At 38.9% G+C, this 14,365-nt stretch overlaps 1 protein-coding gene across 2 annotated transcripts in view; it reads right to left on the bottom strand.

Annotated features, from left to right (window-relative positions):
• gabrg2 (gamma-aminobutyric acid type A receptor subunit gamma2) overlaps window positions 1-13,915 on the bottom strand; it is a 53,810-nt gene extending 39,895 nt beyond the window's left edge. For both annotated transcript variants that reach the window (XM_054625343.1, XM_054625342.1), the window contains exons 1-2: window positions 13,778-13,915; window positions 5,474-5,613 (exon numbers count right to left, since the gene is read on the bottom strand). In XM_054625343.1, coding sequence (XP_054481318.1) covers window positions 5,474-5,613; window positions 13,778-13,896 — 259 coding nt within the window. In that variant the 5' untranslated portion in view covers window positions 13,897-13,915. The remainder of the gene's footprint in view (window positions 1-5,473; window positions 5,614-13,777) is intronic.
• Window positions 13,916-14,365: the final 450 nt, after the last annotated feature.

Below are 14,365 nucleotides of genomic sequence, written 5' to 3'. Positions count from 1 at the left end.
CTGTACTAAGTTCAGTGAAAATTGAAACATTTCATCATGGATCTTTATCAGGCATCAAAATCCAGAATATGAAACAACATCTTTAAACTGAAGCCAGAACCCCAAATCCATTGAATATAATGGAAACACGCAAATAGAAATTCCCAAGACTAGATGTGCAATGCAAAATAAAGAGATTGTCATTACAATAGAACCAATAGACGAGATGGAAAATACATTATATATGACTTTCATTATATAATATTATACCAATATATCATGCTGATATTTAAAGCATTTCATATATATATATATTGCATCCATATTTGCTGTTGTAACTGTCTTGGGTGTTTGTTTGGTGTTTGATTATTTCAAATGGTTGTCTTCCTGGGGCTAAAATGAAATGATGTTGAAGATTTCATATTGTTGTAATTGCTGGCCTCATCCATTTTAAAAGTTAATGAGTGGCAGTTAACTCCAGAATATACAGTTCATTTCTTAAATTAAATTATCCTAGTTTACTTTCATGACAATGTATTACATTATTGGGATTTTACCAGGTGTAAGAAGCGTCAGATGGCGCTAATGAATTAGAAAACCATGTTCCTTTGTATGCAATGAGTCTACATCAGAGCCTCCAGGGACAACTTCATCTTCAAACAGACCTGCTGCCAATGTCAGAAAACCACATGCTTTGTCTGTATTTACTGCCAAACTCCTGTCCCATTTACCTCAATACCTTTGTGCCCTGTTCAACATCCCATCCATCCCTTTCCTACCCTTCTATGCTTCAGGCCAGTGAGCTCCTCTTGAAAGCCAGTTCATCATTCACTGTCTTTTTCTCACAGACCTGCTGATGCCGGGCGCTCCCACAGTGACACACTTTTCGGTTAGAGTGCTGTCCAAGTCTTTCCTTTGTTAAACTATTGAAAGTTGAATTTATTATCTTTGCTTGAGCACTTGCATCTGTCCACCGCCATGCATTACACCTTGGTGTCTGCTGCGTACACTAAGTGAGATGGGCAGACGTCAGAAACAGTTTGGCTCAGAAACCTGGAAGGCTTGGTGTCAAACAGACGCCCATGCTATGTCAGACCCTCCGAGTCAGCCTGGATCACTACACTCGCGTGCGCTTCACTACAATGCATATCTTTATGGATGACTGGACGTTATGTCTGAGAACAGAGTCTGGGTTAAGATATGGTAGCAGAAGTGAGTGTGAGAGATAGTTACATAGAGGGGGTAACACAGGCACAGATTCATGTGCATTGCACCCCCATGCATTTGCACACATAGCTTTTAACAAACACATGTGCACACACAGACAACACACCAATGTTGACTTCCACTATTGGCTATGAATACTAATGCACATTACTGTGTTTGCATTATCAGGATTGATTTAGACTGAAAATGTGATGCAGAAAACCAATCCAAACCTGGACTAGATTTTTGGTTAAATAAAAAAAATCCATATAAATGTACATGCATGGTGTAAATAAAATATAAATAATTCAAAACAAGGTGTCTTCTTTTACACAGCCAACTGGAAAGTGGATGTCTTTCATATATGCACAAACAGATGCCAAGGAAACATTATATAAGATGCCAGTGAACACAAAGTGGCTGTGCAGAGATTTCTAACTTGCTGTCTGAGACGACATCATACAGCAACACAGCCACCACAGGCATACTAGTGAATGGTTGATCAAAGAAGCTCATAAAATGACCAAATACAGCTCCATGCATGAGCAATGCATCTAGTCCTATTAATAAAATCACTGTACATCTTCCTGTCTTCTCCATTGATCTCTATATATGTGATTTATATGAAACAATCTATATATTTTCTAGAAGGCTATGACTTTCCATCAACGCTATGGATGTATTGTGATTTCAGAATTAAAGATTTTCTCTCTCCCTCTCTCTCAATGTGTCTGTCCTATTTGCTTCACTTTTCATATGTACAGTAGACTCCAGGGGCATTAAAATTAAATGAGCATCACAATGGACTTCAAAGGGGAGGCTGTCGCACAATCAGCAATGAATCTAAATCCACAGCATTTCAGCGCTTTGACGAGTGGAGGAGAATCTTTGCTTTGCTTTGCTTTGCTTTGCCTTGGTATGGTTGGTTGGTTGATTGGTTGGTTGGTGGATGAGATGACAGTATAGCCAGCTAATTATAACCTCTCTGTAGCTGTGTTACTTGGCAGCAGCTGGAATACCACCAGTGAGAAAGATCATAGTGTGTTTGAAGATGATAGTTAAGACGGTGGCAGCCAGCCGCCCAGCTACGCAGCGGCTCTCTGGGCTGATGCTGCACCTCAAAGCAGATCTGAGCTGCTCTTCAATTTAGAGCACAAGCCCACTTCTAACGTCTTAAGAATAAAGATGCTGCCCCTTCATGATATGCGTCACATTATATGCGGCATTGTATAATTGACAGTATAGGGGGAAACCATGAAAGCAGTGTAACAGACTTACTCAGCTGCTTTCTTTTGGTGCCATCATTTCAACAATTCATTAATTATGCTTTAAAGCGGCATCAGGTCAATTCTGATAGTCGTAGTATGCCAGCTTTGTCTTTTTTTTTTTTCCATCTAAAATAATTGGCCATGTTTGTGGTGGGGAAGCCAGTGAGGGATTGTTCTCTTTTTGTCGCAGTGCTCCTTCAAGGAAGGGGTTAAAACCTTGGGTAGCAAGAACCTCTCAAGAGGCAGGTGGGAAGAAGCAGCTGATGAGGTAGCACATATATACCTTCCTTAGGTCAACAGTTGAGGGAACAGTGACAAAGACCGCAGCACATTTCAAATTGGTAGAAAACGGGACAATTCTCCAAAGTGTTTAAACAATGAGGCAAGTTTGGAGCGCCTTAGTAGCTGCGTGGTTATAGCACATGCTATATAAGATCAACGTCCTGCTAGGGCATATTTTGACATCTACTCTTAGCATTTTTTGCTTTAATACAGCATTAACCTGTGCCCCTACAGTGAATGGCAAAGCAATTCTCTGCTCGCATATGAAGTGGCATGTCTTTATTATTCTGTAAGAGTATGTGACAGGTTCTGACTTCAACCAGTTTTCCCAGGAATACTGATCCATGATCATCAAGTATTCAAGGGTACTGAATATCTCCCTATTCTGCTCTTGCAGGTGGACAAGACGGGCTTCAGGATATTTGTGCACTTGTGCATTAAATGGAGCCCTGCCCAGCTGTATGTCAGAGTGAAGGGCGTAAGCTACTTGTCTATGACTTGCTTTCCCGACCACAATATGTGCATGAACATTGTCACAGGTACACATTATTTATAGTCAGCTCGGATGCCATTCAACAAACAACACAAACACATGGATAGAATGGACACAGGAAAACACACATGGACACCTTGTACTAGCCAGCATGGTGTAACAATGAACTCTATTCTCTGTATAATAAATCCTCAATGTTCTATTTCCACAGACAGTGAATAGGCCATCCAGTGCAGTACAATTAAAGAGTAATTATTTCCTGTTGTTTTTCAATTTGCAGCAGAGATACCAGAGGTGAGGCAAGTCCAGGTAGGTCACAAGACTTAGCTTTGGAGTCCCAAGTTGAGTCCAGGTCCTAAACATTGTGTTTTGAGTCTTCAATAAGTCATGAGTCAATTTCAATGTAATGTTATGTTATTCCTGTGACTAGGGTTGATGTTTGATACCATTTTATCAAGTCTAAATCCTGTTGCAGATCCAGACAAAAGCCAAGTTTCATTGTATCTATTTGACCAGTAACTCATAGCATTATTGTTATCTGGATAGCTACAGGTGATATAACCCGCCACTATTGATGTGTTATTTTAAATAGGCTAAAGCAGCAGCCTTTAAAAATGTATCTTTTGTCATAAGAAAAAGTACTATGTAGAATATAAATTGTAATCTTTGGGCTTTGATAGAATATCAAGTAATTCCAGGCCATCAGGCTAGAGGCCAAGCAAAGTAGCAAGTCACTGGTGTAGAGGTAAAGTCATTTTTATTTTTTTGTAAAGTCAAGTTTAAAGTCAACTGATTCCTCACCCAAACACTGTTATTGTGTGAGAAGACAATAGATCTCAATGACTTGTTGAGGGTAATGTCTAAACTCTTGGGCATATGAAACCATTTAAAAGCCCCCTGAATAAAAACCATGTCATCAACCTAACCACAAAGTGGATTTCTTTCATAAAAAAGATGCCCTAAGGGACAGTTCACCCCCGTATATATATTTTTTATCTTTTCCTCTTTCCTTTAGTGCTAAATATTAATCTACATTGGAGTGACTTGCTGACTGTTAAGTATATTGGATCTAGAGATGTCTGCCTTCTCTTGAATATAATGGGACTAGATGGCACTCGGCCTGTGGTGCTCCAAGCCTAAAAAAGCATTTGAAAAACTCAACAGCAATGTCCCTTTCAAGAAATCATGACCCAGTTACTCAAGATAATCTACAGACGTTCTTGTGAGCCCTTTCATGTAGAAACCATCTTCTTTGTACAGAAACTTGTCAACCGTATCACTGCAAAGAAGGAAGTGTGCATCTATCCTTGATACTGCTAGCTCATCTAGCACCACTGAGGTAGCTGACGTTACAGCTCAGCCAAGGAGGACGCCATCAATTTTTAAATCTTGCGCTGTCACAAGCATGAGCCTCGTCCATGAGTAGATGCACGCTTTACTTCTTTGCGTTAATACGGTTAGGTGGTGTAGTTTGGTAGAGAGAAAAAAACATCAGCCAATGTCTCCAACACTCAGCAACCTACACAAAAACAACCCAAAAATATCTATTTTGGATTTTGTGGTAAACTGTTATCTGCCAGGAAAGTCATCAATCCGTTGTGTGTGTGCGTTCATATGTCCTTGGCCACTACTTTGTGGTTCACTTGGTCTTTTGTTTTGGATAGTCTGTTCGGCTTAACACTAACAGCTAACAGAGCTACCAACACACAGACTGGTGTACATCGCCATCATTCAGCCGCTGCTACACGGGAAGACAGCTAGACGAGTTAATTGCCCTAATTCATCCCTATATGTTTTCTTGTTAGAGTGAAGCTGCAACACAGCAATGCTCTTTGCAGTCAAACCGGTGGGAGATCTGCAGTACACCTTTCTAGTTAATGCTTGATACTCCAAAAAAGGGGAAAGTCTTCCCTTATTTATTAACCAATTGAATGTATTTCTTAGTGACAATTTTGAGAAAGATGTAAGAGGAGTGTATTTTGGGTTTGGGTTCAAACAGCTGCACAATCATGGATTATCTTCAACAAGTGAGAGTAAGGCAGGATCCTTTTAGAAATACGTAGCTGACATCACAGATGCTACGTCCTATTTTCTACAGTAAATGTATAATGTGCTTGGATATGAGCCTGTTTGTCAGATAATGAGTGCATATACATGACTGATTGCAAATTTGGACTTAAACGTTGGTGGGTTTTTTTGGTGATTCTGCTACTAAACGAATCATCTGTGAGAAATCAGCACCCACCTCCAATGTCAGGTCTGAGTTTGTTGTCATATCCATCCAATAGGCTGTTAAGGATGTGTGTGACGTCACTCTCGTACACTTTGGGAGTCAGCACCCACGTCTTGTTGGTCACCTCATCATCGTCATCAGTCTGGAAGGAGCTGCGAGGAGGAGAAAGAAAATAAATGCATGGAAATCAATAATTTATTTTAGCAGTGTTTTTTGTACTGTGCTCTGCTTTCTTTATAAATAAATACGAGCTTAGAGACAAGGTCAGAAGAGATATTTTCGCACCATATTATAGCTAATAGAAACATACGGAAATGTTTGGGATCAATCTTCCCTTTCCATTTTGTTTATGTGATTTCTTTTGAAACAAAGTAGTTGAAAAATGCTAAAAATAAAAAAAAGATACAGAAAATAGACTGAAATTAATGATAATTTTTTTAGGATTAACATATGAATTATATATAGTACACATTCAGTGTAACACATGTGATACAGAACAACGCATTTTTCACACTACAAGGTTATCATGAATCAAATATGTTTTCACTCTGAGATGTCTGTATTCTTGCAGCAATGCAGTCTTGTGCATACATTGTCATTTGCAAAAAAAAAGTAACTTTAAACATGGTTCTTTGATTGAGATTTTCTTCAAATATGTTAAAGGTCATCCACATCTCTGACAATTTTGTATTTTGGTGAAGAAAAAAAACCAAAACTATTCAAGACCAATCCTATCATGCATTTAGACCACATCAGATAAGAGAACAAAAACAAATTGCTATTTGATTTTCAGATCTTTGCATTTCCTGTATGCAGATGCATTCAATGTTTTTTCATAACCCCATGGTTTCTCCGTCTTGTTCCCCGCATAGAACACTTAAGAGATGCAGCAAATACCAAAGCACAAAGCAATCATAGCCTGAAAATGTCACAATATATATGCTAATCTAGGAGGATATATAATAGATATATAGCTTATGGTTGATGGGAATTATTTTTTCTCTGAGGGGACATGCAGTAAGGTGATCTAAAGAGTGTTACACTGTTTAGTTTATTTTCAATGGAACACACATCAGGGCATATAAGTGTGCACCACCACACCAGCTGAGAGCCACTATCATCTTTGTGACACATCACTTTCATCATTAAATTTGTCCTCCCGGAAGCCTTGTACACACTTTTTCCCCGTGGAGAGATCTTGCTAATGTTTCATTTAAGTAATGTAGTTAGATAGTCAGCAACTTTGCCTGTGTCAGTCATGCAAAATAAACGCAGTTTAGACAGCCGATGTTAGCACTAATATCAAGTAATTTGGAGGCAACATTAAATGCCCATCTGGACATATTTATCACAAGCACTCATGAATTAAATTTTTCTGTCAAGACTGAAACAAGTTCAATAATGGTCCCTCTTTCAAAGTGAGACGTAGTGACTTTTGTTGGCTTCCATCCAGGTGGCCAACTCTCCAAAAAAAGAGTTGCGTGACAAAGGACTAGTGTGATGAACTGATTGACAAAGAGCTGTGACACTATTAACAAAAAAAAGGGCGATAATATCTTCAAGTAAAGGCATGTCTGTCCACCTCTGGGTGTATTTGTCTTTAGTCTTTATAGCTTGACATGCATTGAAAGTACTAGGTTTCATTACTGCAAAAAGTAAAAGCCAGAATGTACCCAAATTGTCTTTATTTCATAAATGTAAAGGAATTGCATTTACTATACTATTACTGTCAGTTCCAGAGTTTGAACGACATCCTCCACAATTATCTTTCAAAAACAGAAAAATCTCTCCTTCAATTTCCAACTTGGTGAAAAAATGTGAAGATGGGGAAAGTTGGGTAACTTGACGTCAGAGTTGTTTTTTCGAAGTCTAAATAGGTTTTCAGGGCCAAGCAAGCTTCTGTGGCAGCTGGAGAAGAGAAGTTTACTTCCTCACCTCAGACATCTCAAACTGAAAGCATAATGATGTCTCAAGAGCCCTCTACCACAAATACTACCACGGCTGGGCTGTAAATGTTTTCTCTAGCTTTCCCAGGGACAAGTGGGGTCTTGGTAAATGATATGTATGGAATTGTTTGGTCTCTGTTACAAAATACGAAGATGGAGGTGTGACAATGCATAAGGGCCAATTAATGTTGGCAATAACATGCTGCTGCCACGTAGGACTATAGTGTGTCAGGAGACTTACCACTACATTATGATGCGTGTACTGCTGAAGGCTAGGGGTGAGATGTTTATGGACTCTATTTGTGTGTTGGAAAGAGAAGAGTGGAAAGAAAAGTATGAACATGATGTATGAATGTTATTAAAAAATATATCAACTCCAAGAGGTTTGTAAAAGCACCAGTTAAATCATATTACTGTCAAAGGAATTTAAAAATATTAAAGTGACTTAAAACAGGCCAAATGGGAGCTCTATATGTGAACACCTGTACAAATGTAATATATGTGTCTCAAAGCTAGTTACCCCCTATCACAGCAAGAGACATTATTTTCCAAATACTTAGTATGGACATATCTTTTGTCTTTAAACAAATCTTGCCTAAACTAGGAAACGCAGTGCTTCTGAGCAAATTCAAACTTGTGGTCTGCTACAATTCTCAGTTCTTTCAAATCAATACTTACAACTTTTCTGCTTGCCATTGCTATTTATTAAATCCAGAGCTATCCATTCATATGTAGCACTCCACTATTACTGCATTGTGATTTGTACTATGCTCTTTAATAGTTTAGTTTCACTGTATTATTGTGCTCTATATATATATATTCAGTAAAAGGCATAGCAAGAGCAAAATAAAATATTGAAATTGTTTGCTTTTAATACACCAATGTAAATGTGCACACACTCTTTGGAAGGAGCTAATTTTCCGATGCACACCAAGGACCTGTCTAATATCTGATGGAATTTTCAATCAACCACACGATTCATATCTCCTACTATTTGTGTGATCTTCCCTGTATGCATATGCATTAAAGAGAGGCCTACAAACACTAATTACATGGAAGTTGTGCCTCTGATGACAGAAATCATTGATAAGTAACACTGATATGTACAGGCACACAATGCATCAGAAACAAGACAGAGAAAAGTGATAGATTGATAGATAGATACAGAAATATAGGGTGAGATAGAGAAAAGAGAAACAGTGAAAAAGTAGCGAGCTTTTAGCAAAGCTTTAAAGCAACGAGAGGAAAAAGAGACTTCTAAATGAAATAATAAAGAATCATTAATGGTGAGATGACAAGACACAGTTTCCATGGTAAAGCACAAGGATAGAAGCCCTGATAGCTTTCTTATGTTCTTAGGCTGGGTGCGAGGAAGAATGTTTTGACCAGCACTTTTCCTAAGACTGCATTAAGTGCCATTAGGTGCCCTCCATCTGCACCATAACACTAGTAGCTAAAACATTAAATCTTAATACATTTTCTCAGGTGGATCCTTTTAGATATGCCTTGCTGGATGTCATAAAAGATATATGCAGGGAGTATCTGTCTCTGGCACTGACAGACTAGATGTATAGATGGGTAGATAAACAGGGCAGAGAAGGGTTTAAGAACTTGGACCATCTCTTTTTTTCTTTTTTTCACTTTGTGCATCAGGTAATGCTCCAAAGACAAACAGATCAAAAGGAAGAGCCACGTGTTCACCACTGCAGGCAGATCTGAGGTTTTGCCTACTAATTCGGCACCTGAATATCCACAGAGAGGTCTGCGCCAGTGTGTTGTGTACGTGTGCGAGTGCTGTTATGCGTTTGTGTGCGGTGTTTTTTTATTTTTATGAATATGTATGTTCGCAAGTGGGTTTGTAAGGATGACACTGGAGTTAACTGTTGTGTTCACACCAACTGTCATTTAGGCGAGTCTGCTATTTTCATACATTCTAACCCCTTCACATTTAGCGCCATCATCAAAGAACACTCTCATCGGCTCCATATGGAGCGGTCAAAACAGACCTCAATTAAAATCACATCTCAGGTTCCATGTGAAGCAGTGGTGAAGTGCCCTATTTCGGGGCAGTTCTACACATTCATGAGATGGTCTAAGTAGGGTAATGACAGCAATACCAGAGATAGAAACAGCTCTGTGCCTGCCATTAGAATCCACATCAAGTTCCCTTCGGCTATCGTCTTTGCATGTTTTTAAACCGTTCCTAATAAAAGGAAACAAATGTAGAGAACACTCATGCTAATTAACAACCGACATGGAATTTGTTCTGCACCTATGGCAACAACACAATAACCTTCTTGTGCACGTCACGTTGTTGCTACAGCACAACCCTCCTCTCACAAGCTCTACCGTTAATAAAACAATAGAACACAATGAACTGGACACTTTTTCCTTGTAGTCATTTAAAAATGTTAATTGTGCTTCTGCTTAACGGTTCTGCTGTTACAGTTCCTGCATAAAGAACAACCAACAACCTGGACTGTCTAATTACTATAACTGACCTCAGGAAGAGAGGATATAATTACAGGATACACTCCAAATCCTGTAGATACGTTGATGTTGGCATGCAAGGCTGACTTGTGTATTTCAGCAATCAAGTACAGAAAGGCAGATTAGGCCAATTTGTAATGTTGCCAATGTGGTGTATCAAGTTAAAAGGGCCAATCAGTAATACCTTAGATTATCTAAATCTAAGGGTTTGAAGATGTTTGATGATGATAAGGAATTAAGATCCTGTAAAAGGTTTGGTGGATTAACATGTTATCAATCATTAAGGAAGCGATAGCAGGGTCCAATTCTGGGTGGGGTGACCTTTCTGTGTGCATTTTAATTACGTAACTTTTTGGAGCTTCATATGCGTGAGGATACAGTGAGTCAAATTCTAAAACAACATTGATTGGTTAGTAATAAACTCCCCCATGCATGTGAATTCAGGCCATATATATTACCATGGAGGGAAACCAAACATCAGTGGACTAGTTTTAACAAGTATTCGCTCTCTACTCTAGCATCATCATTCACCTGCCGTGTAGCCGTGTCCTTAAAATAGAAACGCACAGACCCTTTTGTAGTAAGGGTAGTAGATCTATATTTATCCACGGGATCTCTTAGAAAAGCTTGAACTAGTGAAATAGTCAAAAATAAATTTAGATAAGACACTCAGAAAGAACAAGGCATGTTATGTCCAAATATCAATGACCCTTACTCAGGTTTCATGTGGTGCTTGCATGGCTGAGTCAATTAGAGTAACCACTACTGTTGTTAATTCACAAAACTCTATCCCATTAATCTAAATTCACCTTAAATTATGAATATGACGGACTCTCAAAGTTATAAACAAAAGGCAGCTTTGGTCTTAGATTGTCATCTTCAGATAGTGTATGTGTTTGATTGAGCCTAATACACTGTAGGTTTCCTAATTAAATGGATGGAACTGCATTTACTAATAACTAAGTATAACTAGGCTTGGTATAACTGGAATGCTACAAGAGGCTGACTCAGGATTTCATTTATTCAATAAGCACAAAATGTGCCATGATATTTGTCATGAAGAGCAAACAGCTCCAAAGAATATAACAAACCTATAGTCATTTTGATCAGCTGTGATTGTCATGGCGCCATCTTCATTTAATGTATTATGGCCATAGCATATTCTTGCTAGCAAAGCAATTTTAGCAAGGAAAATTTACTCAGAAGTCCCATGTAAAAGAAATATAAAAAGATGGAATATTTACATTACGTTAAGTTACTTTGTCATTATTTGTTTTATACACAATTATGCCAACTGAAGATAACTGTGTGGGTGTTTATGTTGTTGGAAAGGTAGCTGTTGTTGTTGTTGTTGTTGTTGTTGTTCCTCTTAAGCCTCAACTACATGAGGCATTGCACTGCTTTGTTACGTTAACGGATTCCTGCATTGCCAGCATTGACACAACATAAGCTATACATTGATTGACATTTTAGGTGATGAGGAACAGAGGTAAATTCACAACACAACATTTTCACATTAGAGAAATATTGTAAAGTGATGTTGTATAAACCCTGACAGATTTAGAGGAAATCTGCTATATTGAGGATTATTATTTACTTGAAACGGGAAAAAAATATGTAGTTAACAACCAGTGTTACACTGCTGGACTTTGTATTTTTCATATATGTCAGATTATAGGAACTGCATTATTGCTTGTCAGGCATTAGAGGAAGATATAAACATTATGTCATATACCATATGTGATGTATGGACAGAAATGTGACTTCAGTGACACCAATACAAACTAGCATGTCTATTGGAATTTTAAACAACAATCCGGAAATCTGATTTACTGTAATGTTACATATATACGTATATATATGTCCATGTCCATCAAACCAATACAGGCTCTTTGTTGATCCATGGGAATATAAATTTGTATTAAAATACAAAGTTCTGGTACAGTTATGGTTAGAAAACAGATAAAAACTGAAAATACAAAATAAATTGCAGTGGGTCCCAAATTATGATTCTATGATGAATAGCATCTGCAACCTAAAATGCTGTTGATGTCCACCAAAACAGTACACATCACTTGGCATAACAGAAAACCTGAGCAGAGCACTTCCTCACTCTGACATCACTTCCTCCTGCGATGGCCATACTATCATGGTTTCCTAAATCTCCTAGCGGACCCTGGGCCTACATCTGAAGCCTAATTATTGACTGAAACAATTGTGGATAAATATCTTCAACATCTCCATGACTTAGGACCGTGCACTTGGGTTCATGTGTGGTGATGTAATCGGACATCACTACACATAGTAACTGTCAATGAGTCACAAAGTAGCATATATTACTGAAAGCATGCCTGAGGCCTTGAGAGATGCCTTATGTAAGAGGTCTCATACGTGAATCACAAATAACGCCTCATGCTACTTACAGAGCAATTAGCCGTTTTATAAAAACTATAAAATACACAGGACTTGTACATGAAGTATTTGGAAAAGAATGTATCTTGCTGTGATAGGGGGTAACTAGCTTTGAGACACATATATTACATGTGTACAGGTGTTCACATATAGAGCTCCCATTTGGCCTTGTTATGATTATCTAAGAAGCCCCAAAATGTCACACCCCTGTTCATATTGTATCATCCATAACCTGCCCATATATCTTAATTGTTGGTGTAATTCTGTAGTAATCTGTAGTGCTTACTCAAGCCTATGGTGAGCACTACTTCTGCCTACAATTAGAAATGCACAGGCCTGACAATGAAGCCTGGGCACTGGGGCAGTGAGCCCCGAGGTTGCGATCAGCGTGACGATGGTTGAACGCCGTCTGATTTATCTGCCTCCATTTTTCACCCTCAAAGAAGAGCACAAGAAGAGGAAAAGCGAAGCGAGGAGCCGAGGCAGTCCTCCCTCTTGCCTTCTCTCATCTTAGCACACACGAGGAATAACGTCTTGGCGGGGAAGACCAAACAGCTTCTCTCAACAAACTCAAATCTGCACCTCAGTTCCAGCTGAAATGGCAGTCCTTTGCCTGTGCGAGTCTGCGCGAGTGTGTGTTCAAGACAAGGATGACTCCATATGTGTTATCCCTGTCCTTATTGTGCCTTTACACTTTGTGTTCTCTGTGTGGTTGTCTGCCATTTTGAAATGCTTTTTTTTATTTATTTATTTTTATTCCAAATACAAGACATCAAACATACCCTCCTTCATACTCAAGTTGTCTTCATTACAAACGACTGTTTGCACTTAAAGCTATTCGAGTTGTGCCACATCCGACACCTGTGTTTAATAACAAGGCTCTGGCTCTTAGAATAGACGTGATCCTTAAAGACAGCTTAGCAGGGACTATATGTAGCCTTAGCTCCAAGCAAATTAGCCTGCCACTATGCTATTTCTAACGCTGGGCAGACTGTGAGAGATCCTGGCCTCCTCAAGAGACACATTTAACCGCATAACAACGCTAGATATTACATCGTATGATATCCACAGCACGATTATTTAAATCAGACTTATAGCTGCTCGTCGCTTTTGTTTTCTGTATAAAAAAGAAAAAATGCATTATGGTGCACAAAATCTGCCAGTAAATGCGATGCATGTGTCGCTATAGGCATCTTTAAAAAAAAAAGATATATCACACCTCCATCTCCAGCTGCGATTAAACATGTGATATATGCGCAAACATGTTATGTTTTTTCTTATTATTATAATAAAATGATATTCCTCTGAGCTATCTAATCATCCAGGATCGCTGTGTGTGTGTGTGTGTGTGTGGCATTAGCTGGGAGGCACCGCAGAAATTACGCGTTGTTAAAATAAGACACCCGCAACCCAGCAAAAAGGCTGAGATAGATTCAGGCTTTAGAGACGGAATATGACGGCTTCTTACCTTGTAGGAAGATTAACGGCAATAAACACCCAGAGAAACAGCTTCAGGGGGAGGGAAGGCTTCGCCATTGCTGTCGAGCATTTGGAAGCTAAATTTGGTGAAGCCATCATCATCACCATCTTCGTTTCCTCTTTTCTTTTTTTTTTTTTTTTTTTTTTTTTTTTTTTTTTTTTTGCAGATGGACGTGTCCGTCTATTTACTGTGTTTCCTCTCTACGGTACATTACGCACGGTAGCGGGGGAGCGCAGGGCTGCAGATCTGGACCCGATGCGGACGTGCGGTGAAGTGAAATCAGCCAAAAACAAAAAACCCCCCAAAAAAAGGAAAGAAAGGATGATTTCGCGTCGCCTCGTTCTTGGTCTTGTTTTTTTTTTTTTTTTTTTTTTTTTGTGCGTGTCTGTTGGCGGATCTTCAGACTGACAGGGCCCTAAAATAAAAAAAAACCGGCCACAGACTGAGAACCCCCCCCCAGTAATATGCTACTCTAATGTCGAGCGGCTGCAACAACAAAAAAAAAAAAAACCCAGAAGAGCCTGAGTCTGAATGCAGATTAACACCGGGGTCAGAGAGGAGCTGATGCACGTTGCT

The sequence above is a fragment of the Anoplopoma fimbria genome, chromosome 24, assembly GCF_027596085.1.
Source record: "Anoplopoma fimbria isolate UVic2021 breed Golden Eagle Sablefish chromosome 24, Afim_UVic_2022, whole genome shotgun sequence".
In the NCBI taxonomy this organism is placed as follows: Eukaryota; Metazoa; Chordata; class Actinopteri; order Perciformes; family Anoplopomatidae; genus Anoplopoma; species Anoplopoma fimbria.
The sequence above is the reverse complement of the archived record's forward strand: the minus strand, read 5'-3'. Positions and strand labels throughout refer to the sequence as shown.